This window comes from Triturus cristatus, chromosome 11, assembly GCF_964204655.1.
Source record: "Triturus cristatus chromosome 11, aTriCri1.1, whole genome shotgun sequence".
Lineage (NCBI taxonomy): Eukaryota > Metazoa > Chordata > Amphibia > Caudata > Salamandridae > Triturus > Triturus cristatus.
This window is the reverse complement of record NC_140594.1, coordinates 128,875,098-128,894,239: the sequence shown is the minus strand read 5'-3', so window position 1 is coordinate 128,894,239 and position 19,142 is coordinate 128,875,098. Positions and strand designations below refer to the sequence as shown.

General features: G+C 47.1%; 1 protein-coding gene across 1 annotated transcript in view; it reads left to right on the top strand.

The window, feature by feature from the left end:
* The window catches only part of RNF10 (ring finger protein 10), a 268,519-nt gene that overhangs the window by 64,548 nt on the left and 184,829 nt on the right, over positions 1–19,142 (top strand). Inside the window, exon 9 of the mRNA XM_085636400.1 lies at positions 8,215–8,515. Coding sequence (XP_085492526.1) covers positions 8,215–8,515 — 301 coding nt within the window. The remainder of the gene's footprint in view (positions 1–8,214; positions 8,516–19,142) is intronic.

The following is a 19,142-nucleotide window of genomic DNA, read 5'->3' as shown; positions in this document are numbered from 1 at the left end:
GTTTTATTTTTAGAACCAAGCAAGCCTGGCACAGGTAAGCATAAAATACTTTACAGTAAATAAGTTGCTGATTGTAGAACAGTTTGAAAATACAATAGGAATTGTACTTTGCTTGATTTACAGGGGATGCAGTAGGTTGCAATACTTAGCCTATTCATTTAAATGTACTGTATTTGCTTTTTCAATAAATTACAGGAAAGTTACTTTTTACGTTACTTTTCTAACTCCGTGCTGGATACCTAGATTCAGCACTGGGACATTTCCTGCAAACAGGTAACTAAATACGTTTTGGTTATGCATGCGATTTTTAAAGAATATTTTTAGATTTCAAAACTCCACACTTAGAAACTTTTTGGAAGAAAATTGTCAATGTTATCCTATGGAGGAAAAACAGGTTATCGGTTCACAAGTAAGTTATCGACTGTGAGAGTTAAGGTTCTGGGGTTAGACTTGGGGGTCCCACAGGGTCAGTGATGCACTCTTGTTGCTCCCTCAGAGGCACTAGGGCGGCTGTGTGCAGTGTTGAGGCCCAATGTTATCCACTGGGGGATAGGGGGCCTCTGGTTGGGGGCTGCTGGCAAGAAGCTCACTGGGTTGTGGGAGCAAAGCTCCTAGGGATTGTCAGGGCAAATGGGGAAATCAAGTTGCACAAAAGGTGCACCCTCAGCGGCACTGAGGCGGCCGGGTGCAGAGTGCGGTTTCGACGTCAGGCGCCCTGTTTTCAATGGAGAACCTCTAGTTTGCAAAATTCCTGCAGGCAGGGAGGCCAAGGACTTCTGGGTGCGACCACCACTTCGAGAGGTAAGTTGGGAAGTTAGGGGTTGGTTAGGCACCGTCTGTTTGGGCTCACAAAGCCGTGGGGCGTCTGGTGCAGGGGTGCTTTTTGGGGTCGGATCTTACCGGGTCCTGGTCGTAGTTAAGGGGGCCTTCTGGATTTAGGCTGCAGGCATTGGCTGGAGATTCGAGGCAGGTCAGGGGTTGCCGGATCTCGCTTCAGGATTGCCTGGGTGACCTCCTCGTGGTGTTTTTCCACTCTAGCTCAGGCCGGGTTCGGCGGGTGCACAGTGGGCTGGATTTGCGGTCTCCGGTTGCTTCCAGAGGTTGCAAATCCAGTGTTCACGGGAGAAGCAGTCTTTGGAAGGGAAAGCAGGCAGGTCCTCCGGGGTTTTTGAGGTTGCTGGCTGCAGGACATACAAATCTATTTCCCAGGAGCAGGTTCGAGGGGAGACAGGCCTGTAGGGCTGGGGCCAAGTCAGTGGGTGTCTTCCTCTTGTTAGTTGGCTGCTCGGCCGTTCAGTCCTTTTCTTCTTGTCAGGCTGTATCTGAGGAAGCAAGTTTCAGGGTGCCACTAAATACTAGATTTAGGGGCGTTAAAGGTAGGTAAAGGGCAGGGACCAATGGGTCCCTTCCTGGGTGTGGGTACACCCCCCTATCGTGCCACCCTCCAGTGGGAGGGGGGCAGGAGCCTGTCCCTGGTTGGTTGGGTCTTCCCATCCTCAAGATGGCGGGGGACTCGAAGTTGTGCTTCACCTCGCCTCTCCCACCTGAGGGATGGGGTTTGCATAGGTGGGCACACCTCTTTCCTTCTCGTTTTTCCCGCTGGTTCTCTGGCACAAAGTGGGGGGAGGTTAGAACCAGTGGGGACCAGTTGCTGAAAGCAGCAAATGGTCTTGGGAGGCTCACAAAGGGGTAGGAGGGGGGGGGGGGGGGGGGAGGCTTGGCACCTCATCCCAGGATGTGCATGGTTTCAGGCCCCCGAGAGCAGCAGGCTCTTGACACAGGGGTCCAGTACATGTCTGCTGGTGGCAGCCTAAGCAGCCACTAGAAATTGGTAGAGTTTCAGGGGGCACCTCTAAGATGCCTGTGTTGTATATTTTACATTAAATCCCACACTGGCATCAGTATGGGTTTAATGTGCTGAGAAGTTTGATAAACTTCTCAGCTTTCAGTGTAGCCATTATGGTGCTGTGCAGATCGTAATGACAAACTCCCAGCACCATATACTCTTAATGGCAGCACTGCACTTCCAATGCCCAGGAATGGACTTGGGCACTGTAGGGGTACTGGGCTCATGCACCTGTACTCTCACCACTGGCATAGTGCAACCAGCTAGAGGGATGACTGATCTATGCCGGTCAGTGGTTTGTAGGCATAGCACACAGGGATGTGTGCCATGTCGACTCTTCACTTTGTTCTGCACCAAGACACGCAACCTGCAAGTGCGTGTGTCAGGGTACAGGACCTCTAAGGGTGGCCCAATAAGTGCTGTAGCCCTCAGAGGCCTTCTCTGGTCACAGTTCCCTGGGTACCTGTGGTACCATTTACCAGGGGCTGACCTGTGGCCAGAGATGCCAATTGGGTATAGGCTTCAATGCAAGTTTAGGGAAGGAACATAGGCCCTGGGTACCTGATTAGCAGGAGCCCAGGGCACACTCCGAACATCAATTCAGCAAAAGGTGGGGGCATACCATGCAGAAAGAGGGCACATTTTCACACCATGGCGAAAGTGAACAGGAGTGGTGACGAGGCAACACTGTCTGGTGCCCCTAATCCCCTGATAGCTGTATGATATCATTCTCCGTCTTCACCCAAGCCATTGATGCAGTATAGAGTAATTTTGTCCATGCCACAAAACCCTGCCCTAGGCCAAATTTTTCCAGTACTCTGTAAAGATAAGACCATTCCAGGTTATCAAAAGCCTTTTCGATATCTACCGCAAAGTAGCTGCCTCTTCCTTATCATATGTGCATGCCTTCAGTATTCTGAAAATTCTCTGGATATTGGTGGCATTTTTGCGCCCACCTGGTCTCTATGTATAAGGGCACTCATATGCCAGAGTAGACGCATGACGAGTATTTTGCTTAGGACATTGTAATTGAGGTTGAGCATAGACAGTGGCCTATAAGCGGTTTTATCGACTAGGAACTTGTCTGGCTTCAAGAGCAGTATCACTAGGGCCTCTTGTGTCGTTGCAGGGAGTCTGCCCTCTTGTGCTCCTTTGTAAAGACTCACCAATTAAGGGCGCAATTCCTCGATGTACTTCAAATAAAACTCTACCGGCAAGCTGTCTGTGCCAAGGGTCTTATTTCTGGCCATTGCCTTAATTGCTGCCCTGATCTGCCAGCTCAATGTCCCCTCCTAGTGTCTCTGCCTCTGCCATGGACTGTCGGGAGCTCTATTTAAAAAATGTGTCAATGTCAACCCCTGCACGGACTTACTCTGGTATAAGTTTGTAATAAGCTTGGAACACGGGGTTTATGCCCAGTTGAGTGCAAATAGGGGGCCCTCTTCTTCCCTTAGTTTAAGAATTGTTGAGCCCTGTTTTGCTGGGTTAGCTAGCCACGCTAGTAGTGTCCTGGAGTGATCCCTCTCATGTGCTCTTAGCATATAGTTTCTATAGTCTAGGCATCTCAATCTTTCAACTTGCTCCGCAACACTCCCCTTAGCTTCAAGCAGCTGATCATGGACATCTCTGTGCTCAGGCTTAAGTTGCTGTTTTTCCATTAGACATTGTTCCGCAGCCAACGGTTCCTCTTATCTCCGCCACTTCCGATATACATCTACCCTTAACTGCCTTAAAGGCGTCCCACACTATGAGGGGGTTTGCACCCCTTCCATCATTCTCAAAATATTGGGTAATGGCATTTTTAATAGTTGCTTGGAAGACATTATCTTCAAGGGATTCCGGTTTTGGCCTCCACGTAGGGATATTTGCCCAGGGTCTACCCTGTTTCATTCCCAGTAGTAAAGGGTTATGATCAGAGATTGTCCTAGCCAGGTATTCACTGGTTACTACCAGATCCTGCACGTCTGGTGTGTATAGTATCTTGTCCAGGCACACATGTAAGTCCTGTAGATGGGTAAAAAAGGAATAATCCCTCTCCCCTGGGTGATTGTACCCTCCAGGAGTCTACCATTCCCCACTGAGTTTGACATTCCTTCAGTGCTTTTGCCGATCTGACTCGTCCCTGCAGTTATAATCTCCCCGCATTATACCTGAGCTTATTCGGTTGGGAGCTAATGTCCTGGATAGGTCAGACAAAAATGAGACATGGTCCGTATTGGGGCCAAATTCACTCCCTATAGTGATCTCGCCTGTCTAACTTCCCCTGTACCACCACATACCTTCAGCCGCTGCAGGTAAGAGCGTTGGAGCGGTGAGGCCGGATGGGGGAGGGGATTTCGAGAGACGACCACGAAGGGATATTTAATTTTCCCTTGTAGTCTCTCTAAAACTCCCCCTCCCACCCCGCGGCCCCAGCGCTATTACCTGCCACGGCTGCATACCTTCCCTCAGTCTTAGTCCCCTGAAACACTTAAATGGTACCCCCGGCTTAATCCATACTAATACTCTAGCAAATGCAGAGTAATCTGTGTAATAGGTCTGCCCCTGCCACCTACGTTGAAGAGCTGCCTCTTCCTTAGCTTTGATGTCTCCTGTAGTAGGGCAATCTTCATTCTCCTTCTGGCTGAGTAGGCATACACCTTGTGACGTTTGACCATGGAATGCATCCCTCTCACATTCCAGGTAAATATTTTACATTCTACTGGGGATGCCATGTTCTTCTAGGAAGTCTCCCCTTCCCACCAGGGGTGGTTGTTCTATCGATTTGTTTCCTCTCGGGTAGTGATGTATCACATGTGACCCACCATGCATGACCCACAATGTGAATCCTAAACAGAAATAAACTCCCATACCCCAGGACATGCATAGGAAAATATAAGAAAAAAACCCATCCGAACTAGACACCAACGGGTTTCCAATCGCGGGTGCACCAGCTTATCACCAAATAGGGTGTGCTGGTAGACCTTGGAGCAGATCCCCCAACCCCGCATCCCGCCCACCCCCCACATCGCCCACCCCCCACATCACAAAGAACACAAACCTCAGATGACCGTCCCCATAAAGTGCATGGAGGCTACAACCTTTATAGACATCCGTTTCTTGCCACTGGCAGATGCGCTTCCTCAGCTAGTCACCAAATGCTAAATTATCTTGTCTGACATTCTTGGTGTAATCTTCGGTAGTTCTAGATAGGTGTCTTCCGCAGAGCTATTGTCCCTGGACACCTCTGAATACTGGTCCCCATGATCACTGACCAATTATCACAGGCTCTTGTCTGTGTTGCGGAGTTCAGCGAGTGCCCGGATCACCTTTTTCCCGTTCACGTTGGGTTTCTGCTAACGTGGAAACATTTTTCTTTGTGGTCCTCTGTCTCCTGTGGCGAGACTCTGGGTGCTGGAGGCCACCCTCCGGTCTGTCATCTGGTCTCTCTTCGGTCCAGTTCCAGGCATCTTGTGGGATCATGAAAGTGTACTGGTGGGGCTGACCACCGGTGGGGAGTTACCATCCGTAGTCGTGCCGGGAATAGCATTGCGTAGGGTAATTTCAACTGCCGGAGCCGGTTCTTCACCCCTAGAAAGGTTACATGTTGCTTCTGCACCTTTCTGGAGAAGTCCAGAAATATCACTTTGCTATTATTTATTTGAAGGTCCCTTCTTGCTCTAGCTTCCGCCAGGATATAGTCCCGGTCTCTCTAGTGAAGAAGTTTGGCTATTATAGGACGAGGAGGCTCTCCACATCTGGGGGGACGGGGAGGACGGGGGGTGGACGGCAGGTAGGAATCCTGTGTGTGCTCTCCCAGGCATAAAATTCGGAGAGCCCAACTGCTGCTGCTTCTTTGCGGAGCCACTCCTCAATGTAGGTCAGCATGACTGTTCCTTCCGCCAATTCAGGGACCCCCCAGGATTCTTCTGTTATTCCTGCGGGATCTATTTTCACCGCCTTCTGTATGCCTTTCCAGAATCTTGACTTGGCTCTCAATGAGTGATACTGTTTTCTGTAATAAGGCCAGTTCCAGTGTTCTGTCCATTGTTTGTTCTGTAGTAGTGACTTCTGGTGATCGTCCTTTAGCAAGGTGAGCTCTGTCCCTATATTGTCTATTTTAGTCTTGAGAGCTTCATGGGATGCAGTTATTGCCTGCATTATGTTGCCAGTGTTGGGTCAGTTCTAGGCTCTTCTTGCTGGGTCGGCTCATGTCTCCCGTGGCCTCTGCCTAGCTGAATGCAGGCCCTACATTAAGGTTTTCAGGGCCCCGTTTCTTGACTGATTTCCCCATATCTTCTGGGATGCGCCTCCTACAATTCTCTCTAATTGTGCCCCTTGCCGGGGAGTGTCAGAAGGCGGGACACCACTCACACCCAGCTCGGTCTCCTAAATGAGGGGTTTCAATCTGCCTCTGAGGGTTGCTGTTCTCAATTGGGGCACTCACTGTATTCTCGCTGCATTTAAGTGTATTCGTGTTCTCGCCCCCCCCCCCTAATAACTTCTGTGCGAGATGCTCAGGGTAATAGGTAATTGGGGGTAGCAGGGCAAGGTCTTACTCAATCGGCCTTAAGCCACGCCCCATCCCTGTTCAGTTTCATGGAGTTTAAAAATCATTTAATTAGGAGCCTGCCTGAAGTGATGGTTGGTCACAAATGCTAATGGATAAATGTTGTAGCCTGATTAAAGTATCTGTTTCTATAGTCTGATGACTATTGTACACACGCCACAAAGCACCCATCAATGTAATGGCAAGGGGATAACCATGTAAGTGACTAAAGGGCAGGTAAACAACTGATACATGGCTATGAAAGAGCTCATTTTAGCACCTAAGGTGAAGTTCTATGATTGTTCTTCGGAAGTAGTTAAAGTAATATGTAACTGTGCTGAATAACAAAGGAAACCATTGTACAGAACTCTCCAGTCTTCATTCTGTAAAATTGTTCATTTACAAAAGATGGTTATCTTCCCTTACCAAATTACTTGTATTCTTATACAAAACTCCATGATTTCAAACTTTACGCAGTCCAAATACTTTAACAATCATAAAGAGGCCTTAGCTCACTGCTGTTCGTGCTCCTGTACTTTTTTGTAACTGGGTCTGGGATATTAACGGTAGATTATGAAAATTGAGCTTACAAACCCAGGCTGTTAAAACTGCAGCAAAACATTCCAACCCTGTTGCTAAAAGGTTTGTTTATTAATTTATCCCAAAATGGACACCGTTAAGTAATTACTTTCTCTTCTCTGATCTGTAGTGAACTCTAAATGGTCAAAACCAGAAAACATGAATTAAAACTGTCCCTAGGTATCCTAGTTTCATTTTACGGGAAACAAACCTAACCAAGTTTGATCTGCTTTTAACTCAAATTCTCTTGATGGAAAGTGAGGTTGATGTTTGTCCCTGACCACACCATCTGGAACCTCACTAACACTGCACACCAATCTAATGTAATAAAGTTATGATTGGGGCACTAGGACAGTGTTCAGTGAACTGCCCAGTGTTTGAAATAACATACATTTTTATTCAGAGATTAACTAAATGATTGCCACTTTTTAATGGAATCATTTTTTTTTAGACAGTCAGTTGTCATTTCAGAGTGAAAACGTTAAGTTCTTGTTAGAAAGATAGAGGGTGTTGCTCTGTGAATACACATTCTACCCATGTCTTTGGTGTTCCCGCCACTCAAATGATAAGAATAGAATTTGAGTGCCTGTGAATAGATTGTTTTGGCAGTTCAAAGTTTAAATGCATCACGTAACTTTAAATGACCTAATAAACCACAATTAACAAGAGTACTTTGAATGTGTTGCATTTATCTTGATCAGAGTGCTACATGTGCCAGTTAAATGAGAAAGAAATGTAGACAAATAGTGAAAAGTAGGCAACCTATGTTTAAAGTGGAGAACATGGAGGACAATGGGCATGAAATGGTCACAGGTTGTCCATGTGCTTCAGAGTCCTTGAACAGAGGGATACAAAGACAGCAGGTCAGAGGGACAATGTAGTTTGTGCTTTGGGAAAGTGTGGGGTGGCAGCTCAGTACAGCAAGCCAGAAAGAAGGCAAATCATGATACAGGTAGCATAAGAAAATAGTGGAATGTAAGGAGGTGGCAACAAAGTTGAGATGGCATGAACCAAAATAGGTTGGAGAACAAATAGTTAACACACTTTTCTGAAAATAACAATCACTGTTAATCAACTTTGTATTTAAGTGAGGACTTTAGTAATTACATACTGCAGTAGCTTGCGTATCATTTTTGCACTCCTGTGCAATACATCTTCTAGAGCAGTGTGCTATGCTATCTTGCTACTGTTGTGGCTTTCTTAGAAGCATTGATAACTTTTAGCTTTGTGTGTAATAGTTTGTTTCCTTTTCCATTCTTAGTTTGTTGTACAGTATTTATCTGCCTTTGACGAAGAAACTGTAGAGTCTGTTGAAGAGACAGCAGAACTTCATCCCATGGAACCGCCCCAGCTCCTGCCTGAGAAAATCCAACTTTTTGACCCTGTCAGTTTGGAGGAGACTGGAGCGGACCTTGCTGTAGAAGCACCAGTAGATCTTACTGGAGAAGCAGGAATGGATCTTACTGGAGAAGCAAGCTGTGCTGATTCCAGGCACCAGCAGCCTGTAGCAACAAGTAGTACTAGGCCATGGAGTAACTCTCCCTTTTACTACTTTTATCAAGGTGGGTACCACATGAACTGAAACTACCAGTTGCAAATTACTATTCTGGTCAGAAGAAATCTGATTGGGTAAATCTGTATTCAGTAAACGTCTGTGGTGCTACCTGCTCCGTTGATGAGGTCTCTAGCACACCATTTTATAGATTCACATATTTGGTGGAATATAATTTGCTGTTGTAGAAAAGATCTTGGAATCACAACCATGTTTTTGTATTTTATTTATCCCTAGCAACGCATACAATACAAACCAGTCACTACACAATTTAAAGAAATAGCTAGTGTACATAACATTGGTGTCTGTTCAAAGAATACCATAATGTTTCCACTTGCTGCCTCAATGCAGGGTATACAAGAACTGAGATAAGTTAGCAAGACTGTGAAAGAGCAGCCCATGTGTCCCCCCCCCCCCCCCCTCCCCCCTGTAGCTGGGAAGATCTTTGTAGGCCTCCAAACATCACATGTCCAGTTCATAAATTTTGAAATGTATTTTATTGTCAGTTCTTTCCAGTTTTTCTTCATCCTTTTACTAGTGGTAGTATTTATTGGTGCAAAGTAGTTTCACTTAATGTCAAAATATATTCTTTGGTTATTATTTCAGACTGCAGTATAACTGGTCTTCGTTGTGGTCCCATGTTTCCTGGTTAATCAAACAGATTGATTTCACCTGAGTGATACAATTTTCTTAATTTTATTAATATGGTCTAAAAACATACTTTTGAATAAAGCAATCTACTTCTAATTATCTTAGGTTCACCATTTTTTTTATTTGCCATCCTTTTCAACAACTGATTTTCACCTTGATATCTTAAGTTGCGTGCTCTTATTCGATTACAAAAGGACTAAAAGCCTATACTAATGCCTTTACTCCAGTATTGGAACGTTCATAGATTCACGTTCTTGAACCATTCCCCGTCGTCGATATGGGAGTCCCTGGTATATCAAAATAGCAATACAAAGTAAGCCAACTAGAAAATAGACCTAGGCCCATTTCAGTTTTGTAACGTAACCCAATTGAGACCAAACATAGGCTTCAGCCAATCAGTACACCCTACCCTCTAGAACACTCAGGAGAGAACCTTAGACCTTCAGATTTTCTACTGCACGTCGTGCCAGTCTTCACTGAGTTCTGCTCAGTTTTTCTTTCAATTCTACTACATCAGTATTTTTTATAAAGTTACTTTATTCTTTAACTAATTTAGTACTGATTGTACAATCTTATTCAGTATATAATTCCTTAGTCCTGACCTTGATGTCCGACTAGTCTCTTTAGAGCCTGTGCCACCTTTTCCAAGAAAGACTTCATACTGATCCTCACAGCGACTGCATCTATTGTCTGTATCCCAACCACAAGGCAAAAGAATGCAAGGTATGTTGTACCTTTTCTTCTGAACCATTAGAAGATTGAGCGGCACCTTATTTGGATTCAAAAGGTGAAAGCCAGGAAGGAACTGCTTTATAGTGACGACAGTGAGGCGACTTTTTCATCTAGATCTCACAAAAGGGATAGATCACCTCGCGCTCACCCTGCGAACGCCCTAAAAAAGCCTCCAAAAAAAACTCTTGTGGGTCTTGCAGGTGTGGTCCATCTAAATCTCCTCACAGAACTGGAAAGGACATTTCTCAGGTGACAGCAAGACCAAAGGCAAGTTGAGCCGCCTATACCAAGGCATGCATGCTCTTAAAAAGCCTTCATCTGTTCCCCCTGTAGATAAACCGTCGACAAACTCTACCGTCAACAAAGTCTTTATCGTGTACGACACTGCCGACAAAAAAATCCTCATCTCGGAGCGAAGTCCACCATTCTTCAGCGTCCAAAGCCAGGGCTCTGTCATAATTCCGCTCCACTGTCTACACCATCACAGACTGCACCATCGTTGTCGAGGGCTTTAAAATCATCGCCTAAAAAGAAAGAAATCTGAAGTAGACACCTTACTCCAGAGGTCACCTCTTAGTAATGTGAAATTATTACCCCCCCTGCCAATCTTCTTGAAGAAAATGATTCCGATGACTTTGGACCTTTTGGCTATGCACATAGCCCATCACGGTTGCATGTGAAGTGTCAGGAGGATAACTATTAAGAGTTTGAGGAACAGCACTATTATAGTCCTCAACAAGAGTATCATTATTGCTCACTGACTTGCAGATCATGCTATTGAACTATAAGAAATGTTTTCCATCAGCGTCTGCTCCTCCTCAACATTCTTCTTTGCCACCCCAGCAGCTGCTCCCTTCCACTCTGCAAAAAGGTCCAATTTAACAATCAACAGTTGCTCTGCAATCACTACCACCTACTGCTCAGCAGGGTCCAGTAACTACGGATGATTACCATGAGGAGGGAAAGCTTAGAGATCCGCACCAGGAATGGAATGACTCTCATACTCACACCATCTTCTCCCTCTCCAGTTACCATTGATTTACCACTGGAGAACAATGGTGGATTCCATAATTTGCTGGAAAGGGCTGCTAAGTTTTGACGTGCCAGTGCCAACATCCCAAATCAAATGCTTTCTTTGATTTTAAAGAACCCTTTAGGAAGTCTGTATGAGCCATTCCAATTAACTACACATGGGAAGAAGACCTCAGTCATGAATACCCCAGCCACGGTGACTCCAGTTCTTCCCTGGTTGGAGAAAAAATATAAGGCTCTGGAGGATGCTGGTGCCTGTTATGGGCCACCCGAAGCCTCATTCTGTGATTTCTCAGGCTGCATAGTCTAACAACCCCTCCGCTCTAATTACGGCACCTCCAGATAAGGCAGATACCTCCAATGCTGGCAAACTATTCTCAATGTCATGTCTCCTAGTCGGGGCAGCCAGTGCTCTTGTCATTTTTTTTTATATACACTTTATTTTTCCAATAAAGAATAAGTCACATAGCATTGCAAATCGCTTAACAATCAAAGCAAATTGTTCCTGACTGTTTCTATACAATAGTGGATACAATAGCAGTCTGTACAGTGGACTAGTATAGTACTTCGGCCTACCCCCAGAACGTCTCCCCCCCCCCCCGTTCCTCCCCCTCCCCCTCAACCTCCCATGACCTCACGGCCAGCAGTGCCCCCCCAAGTACCGCTAATCAACTGCGACTCACCCGGATCCTGATGCGCAGAAAATAAACTCTGGGGTCATCTAAAGTACCCCCTCAGCCCACACCCTCAGGTACTATACCATTGTGGGACTGTGTGTTGGAGGCCTGCTTAGTGTCCTCGAGATAGGCCTTCAGGGGTCCCCATGTCTTTGGGTCGTGATGTCAGTGGCATCAAACTGGCATTTACCTCCGCATTGGTGTTGCAGTGTACTAAACTCCTCATCCAGTCTTGTAACTGAGGAGCAGTTTTCCTGTCCCAGTGAATGGCCACTTCCATTTTAGCCAGAAGTAGACCCAATGACGCTAATTTCCTAACTTTTTTGGGGATCTGAACTGTGTACCCTAAACGCGATTTCAGGGAGGGGAACGAGTGGAAGACCGATTATCTTACCTAGTGTCCCGTGTATCGCTGACCAGTAGGGCTGCAAGCGGGGACAGGACCATGCCAGGTGTAAAAAAATCAGCCTGCGGAGCCGCGCATTTCAAACGGGTGTGAGGCCTGCCATTGTCTTTCCTATGTGCCATGACTGGTGTAAAGTAAGCGCAACGGAGAAATTTAAAATGCAGCAACTTATGTCGGCTGTTAAGTGAAATGTCCTTGGTGACCTCACATTTTACCCATTGCGCATCCGTTATAGTGCAACCCGTGTCCACCTCCCAAGCCTGTCTGATTTTTTTTAACAGATTTTTATTGTCAATTGCACAATATACGCAGGGCTCTGTACCTCAGAGGCCACTGCAGCATCAATAACACATTAATAGGACCGCAAAGGACATTTTCGTTTTTTAAAGAAACAAAACAAACACAATCTTTGACCTTGAATGTCATCTCGGATACCCCCCCCCCCCCCCCCCCCCCTTGTGCAATTCCCACTGATGACCGTTCACCCGCCAATACTTAAGGACCAATGGGATTAAAGAAAATAACGGCCTACCCGATCTGGTGGTGGACCATCCCACTCTGAGCGCACACACACCCCCAGCAACCCCCCCCCCCCGATATCAGACCCAACCACTAGCCCTACCCTCATCCCACTAGGAGATCCTCCGTCGCCGTTGGAGGCTCCAGCCACAGGCCCCTATAGTCCGCCCACCGATTCCATATTTTATAGTGCTTACGCGGACAGTCCCGGGCCACAAAGATGGGCTGTTCCAGCCTCATGCAGAAGTCTAGACCATTTTTCCAAGCGGCCACCGAGGGAGCCCGCACATCCTTCCACATCCTGGCAATGTCGCGTTTCGCCAATGTAAAGCCCAGCTGCAAGCCCGTCTGATTTTAATCATCTGCCGGTAGCATCTTAGCGCAGGCTTTATACATTTTAGAAATGAGGTGAGTGCCGTTTGGGGTCTTCAGCACCAAAGTGAGTGGGGCAAAGGAGTCGGGCTCAACCGGGTATGTGGGGAGCATAGCCCGCAGTGCCAACTTCATTTGGCTCAGAAGGAACCGTGTCATGAAATTGCAATTGGTGAACCTAGTGTCTTCGTCTATCGAATGTGACCCCCTCCCCCCCTCCCCCCTCCCCCTCCCGGAAGAAATCGCCTACTTTTACAATGTCTAGTGTGGTCAATGTACGCTGCACTAGCCATTCCCCGGTGATTGGGAACCATCTGGCATTGGGTAATGGCAAGGCGGAAGAATATAGGAGCGCAGCACCTGCACGTTTCTTCAATTTACCCCACGACCAGGAGGTTGTAGACACCATCTGTATATCGCATCTGTCACGCGGAAGGCCACCCGGGAGTACTTCACACACTTTATCAGGAAGTACCAAATCCGCCTCTGGCAGCAAAAACGGAATACGTGCGTCCGGGTGAAACCAGGCAAAAGCGTATCGACATTGCGCCACCAAGTAATACAGTTGAAAGTCTGGGACATTGAACCCACCTCTGTCATATAGTAGGGTCATTGTGGACCAGCAGACATGCGGTCTCTTACCGCCCCAAACCAGGCGGGCCGTGAGTGTTCGTAAAGTGCAGAAAAAACTGAGAGGGGTATCGGAATGTTATTTAAAAAGATACAAAAATTTGGGCAAGACCACCATTTTCAATATAGCCACCTGGCCAGCCAGGGCAATCACAGCCATCTGTCAACCTGCTCCTCTAGTTTTTGAAAAGTCTGTCCATAATTAAAGCGTATGATTTGAGTGGTGTCCAAATGGATGTGTATACCAAGATAATTCACAGTCCTGGCACCATTCGAGAGGAAACTCGCAGTCCCACTTGACTGTGCATGCTGTTAGCGGAAATATGATTGATTTGTGCCAATTGATACCTAGACCCACAAATCTACCAAATCGGATGATTTCCCGGATAAGAGGCGACCGATTGAGATGTGGCTCCTGGACGTAAAGAATGGTATCGTCGGCATATAGGGATGCCAGGAGTGGACCCGTGTTAAACTGCAACCCTCTATGCAGATGGCGTTCCTGGAAATACCTGACCAATGGGTCCAGTGCTCTTGTCATCTTGGGACATTATGATCGTCGGATCTGGTGAAATCTAGTTCCTTACATAGAACAGCTCCTGGATGACAGCAAGACAGAAGCCAGAAAGATCCTTCAGTAAGGAGAACGGGCATTCTCAGAGGTTATAGATGCGCAATGGACATTGCTACCACAGCTTTTAAATTGCTTGGAGGTGCAGCAGTTTTCAGTCAATCAAGGAATTGTAAGCTTGCTAATCACCCATGAGGGTCGCTAGGCGCTGGGGGGTGGGGAGGGTAATGCTGCTCCGTTCAGCCGAAGAGCCAGGTCTTATGGGTCTTCCTAAAGCTGTTCAGCGAGGGGGCGCATCTTGCGTCTGCCGGTAGCCCGTTCCAGGTCTTGCCTGCGTTGTGGGAGAACAATCTTCTGCCTGTTCTGGCTCTGTAGATGTGCGGGGTTTCCGCCAGCACGAGGTTGGATGATCGCAGGTTTCTTTTGGGTACATGGCAGGTTATTCTGTGGTTGAGGTATTTGGGTCCGCTGTGCAGGCATTTGTAGGCGTGAGTGAGGATTTTAAAGGTGACTTCTCCACGGGGAGCCAGTGGAGTCGCTGCAAGTGTTTGCTGATGTGTTTGTGCCGGGGTAAGCCGAGGAAAAGTCTGGCTGCGGTGTTCTGTATTGTTTGCAGTTTGCGGAGTAGGGATTTGTTGATGCCGGCGTAGTGCGTTGCCATTGTAGTCTGCTGGTGATGATTAGGTTCTTTGCGTGGTCTGAGGGGATAGGTGGGATTCAGAGGGCGGTGCGCCACCAGGTGTTGTCCCATGCTAAAGGGGTGGTTCCCAGGACGAGGACATCTGTCTTCTCAACGTTGAGTTTTAGGCCGCTGTTGGTCATCCAGACTGCCACTTCTTGCATTCCTCTTGAAGTTGAGTTTTGTGGTGGTGGGGTCTTTGGTGAGGGAGAGGATGAGCTGGGTGTCAGCATAGGATAAGATTTTGCCGTGTTGTCAGACGATGTGTCTGCGGGGGGGGCCATGTAGATGTTGAAGAGGGTTGGGCTCAGATGACCCCTGTGGGACTCCACAGGTAATGTCCGTGGGGGCGGTGAGGAAGGGCTGTAATCTGATCCTTTGGCTTCTTCTGGTGAGGAATGAGCGGATCCAGCCTAGGGCAGTTCCTAGTATGCTGGTGGTGTGTAGTCTGGTGATTAGTGTGCGATGCGAGACTGTCGAAGGCTGCAGACATGTCGAGGAGGATGAGTGCTGCGGAGTGGCCCAGGTCCAGGAGGGTGTGGATGTAGTCTGTGGTGGCGAGTAGGGCAGTCTAGGTGCTGTGGTTGGCTCGGAATCCGGATTGGGACGGGTAGAGGACGGCGTGCTCTTCGAAGGAATTGTCAGCTCCCTGTTGACTGTTTTCTCTGCCACTTTGGCTGCGAAGGGGAGAAGTGAGATGGGCCGGTAGTTTTTGAGGTCGGTGGGTCAGCCGCAGACTTCTTGAGCAGGGGTCTGACTTCGGCGCGCTTCCAGTCATCTGGGAAGGTGCCTGTTTTGAAGGTGGTGTTGATGGTGTGTTGCAGTTGGGGCGCAATGCTGTCAGGCTCTGTGGTAGATGTGCGGGGGGCAGGGGCCGGTGGGGGCCCCCGAGTGGATGCCTTTCGGTGTCCATGGTTGTGATTAGTGTCCAGTAGGAGATGGTGAGCTGGCTGGTGTCTTGGGGAGGTGGGAGACTGGTTGAGGTGTCTTGTGGGTGGTCTGTAAAGTTGTCGTAGTGTTCTGATCTTGAGGTGGAAATAGGTTCCGAGCTTGTTGCAGAGGTCTTGGGACGGGGTGATGTCTTCGGCTTCGCTGTGTGGGTTGGCGAATTCCTGGATGACGAAGAGTTCCTTGGAGTTGGTGGGAATTTTGTTGTTGATGAAGTTCCTTTTGGTCATTTTGATTTGGTTGTGGTAGTCCGTCATGGCATCCTTGTAGGTGGAGTAGCTGTTGGTTGTCTTGGTATTCCTTCAGTTCTTTTCCAGTCGTCTGCAGGTGCGCCTGACTTCTTGTAGTTTTGTGTAGCATGTTTGTGCAGCAGTTTTATGCTGGCTCAGGGCTACATCTTTCCGAACTGAAGTGCAGAACAAGATCTTTGTTCACTTGATGGAGAGGCCCTTTTCGGGAAACATATATATGAGGCACTTCACGACAGAGGCGTTGACTCTGCCAGGTTGTTGGGGACGCTTCAGTACTGTAAGGTAACCTTTCGAGGAGCGCGAGGAAGAAGTCTTCAATCATAGAGGTGGAAACCAAAAATTTCGGTATCACTCTTACACCTCCTTCTCCGCCTTATTGACCACAGTAGACCCAGTGTTCACCACACACTGCAGCATACTCCAGATCTGCCCCTAGAGGAAGAGCAGGGCAACAGGGGAAGGATTCTTGTTTCCCAATGACAATTTATAGACTCTGGCTATCTCTCCCCCCCCCCCCCCCCCCCCCCCTCCTCCCAAGTCGTCCCTGTAAACAAGTCACCTTGGGGGGGTAAAATGTCTAGACAACCCCAACATGGCAGAAAAAAGACTAATGGGTACTCAACCTAATTTGGTTTGGCCATACTCTGGAATTTTTTCAGATTCAGCCATTCACTCAATCTCGCTTACAAGCAGTGAAACATCTACATCTCCTGTGTTTGTAGGGGTAAACGTTTACCCCGAAACTTTTTCCCTGCTTGGAATCACAACGCAGTCGTTACAACGACCGCGTTGTGATTCCGCATACCATTACTCCGAAGTCGGAAGAACGACTTGCGGAGGGGGGAGGAGGTGTTGGATTTAAAATCCAGCACCTTCTCTAGTGTCCGCACAGACTGGAGTTGGAATAGTAAATTATACTATTCCGACCTCCAGCGTCCCCCTTCCGCAAGTCGTTGTTCCGACTTGCGGAGTAATGGTATTCGGAATCACAACGCGGTCGTTGTAACGACAGCGTTGTGATTCCAAGCGTGGAAAAATGCGGCGGAATAACGTTGTAGATTCGTTGGAAGGTCCTTTTGATGCTCCAAATAGGGGCAATAGAACCAGTTCCTGCACCCAAAGAGGGAAAGGGTTCTACTCCATTTTTTTTGGTACAGAAAGATTTCAGGCAATGGCGAAAGGTTCTAGACTTTAGGACTCAACACCTACCTCAAAGCAGTCCTTTGCATGGTCACATTGTAGGACCTCTAAACTTGGGAGATTGCAAGGCCACTTACTACCTACAGGATGCATACTTTCACATCCCCATCCATCCCTCCTGCTAGAGGGATCTGCGATTTACTACAGCCAGGAGCCACTATCAATTCAAGGTCCTGCCATTCGGTCTGAAGTCGACACCAAGAATATTCACCAAATGTTTGGTTCCTGTCGCAGCCTTTCTGAGCGGCAACATGAAGTCTTTTCCTGCCTGGATGACTGGCTGATCAAAGCACCATCAATATTAGCAGCTCTGTCATCCACTGAAGCTTGCACAAGGCTGTTTGCCAGTTTAGGCCTTACCTTGAAGAAAAAAAGTCAGTCTAAGACCCCTCCATGAACCTCACCTGTGGTCAATCTTGGGCCCAGCTTTCAACAAAGCATTTCCATCACTCGAAAGGCAGACAAAAATATCGCTGGCTCAGCTGATCCTTAGAAAAAAGTAACTTTCAGTTCACCTCCTGGGAGCAAAGTAATCTTGCATCCCTTTTATTCCATTTCGTCGTCCAGGAATGCGTCCTCTTCAGGAACAGCTGGACTTACAATGGCATCAATCAGAAGTTACTTTTGAGGATGTGATTACTATTACACTAGCAATAGTCCAGGCCATCTCTTGGTTGACCTAGCGAAAAAAAATCAATTGTTCTTTTCTCGCCTTTCCCTCTCCTCTCATAATTACTACCGATGCCACCGTAGACTGATGGGGAGCTTTTCTGCAGGATCTCTAGGACAGGGGCCGTTGGCAGAAGCAACACCTGCATCTCCACATCAACTTACTGGAGTTCAGAGCGGTACGTTTAGCTTTGCAAGCTTTCCTGCCGAAAATGAAGTCTGCAGTTGTCTGAATTGACAACACAACCACGATGCATTATCTCAACAATCAAGGAGGCACCAGATCTCACCACCTCTCAGGCACAAGGCATCTGGTAATGTGCTATCCTGAACAGTCTCTTTAAGAGCAGAGCACCTTCGGGGAAATCAGAACATGACAGCTGACATGCTAAACAGGCTCAAGTCGTAATGCCACGAATAGAAATTGCACGAGGGGATACTAGACATCTTTCTCCAGTTGGCAAACCAATCATATCTGTTTGACTATAGAGAACAAGAAATGCTGGTACTTCACAAGTTGCATGTAATGGATGCCTCTCAGACCATAGATTCTTACTTTTGTACTTGGAGGTCTCCTGCTTGCCCCTCCGAGTCGGTTAAATGAATGAACTTAGATTACTTCTATTGTTTTTTTGCCATCATTCTATTGTTTTTCCATCTCTAAATTCAAATGTACAGCGAGTGAAACTAGTATCAAATTTTTGTTGTATTTCATATACATTTACTGTATCGGACGTTTAAATCCTTGAAACAGACATTAGTAGAAGCACAACAATGAATTTACATAAATTACAAAACTGATGCATTAGTAAGGGTATAACCCATACGCAAAATTACTGATTAACACATACTAAATGTAAGACATTGTACACAATCCAAGCATAATACTAATACATTAAGCAAGGCATACATGAATTCTATGGGCTGGTATGAATTTATTCGGTCCTACTATACTCTAATGTATCGGGATCATTCTCCTATGTCTCCTCGATACTATCTCAATTGAGGGTCCTAGTGAGGTCAGAGTGCAATTCAATTAGTCCTTGTCTATACCGGGTTGTTCTGGATTAGACTTTCTGTCCTTAGAACCATTCTTTAGAAAGGGGAGTAAAACTCTTGGCCTCAATGCAGGGTGTGCCGATGTTTCGACCTTCATGATGGGACCGTAAGGATTTTCTCAGGTCTTCCTCAGGGCTAAGGGGACTTTGGTGTAGGACACAAGTTGGCATCACCATCCGGGATCTTTGGGGGTGATCTGTGGTTTGACAACATGGTCAGGCACCCTTGCCTACGCTTTGCT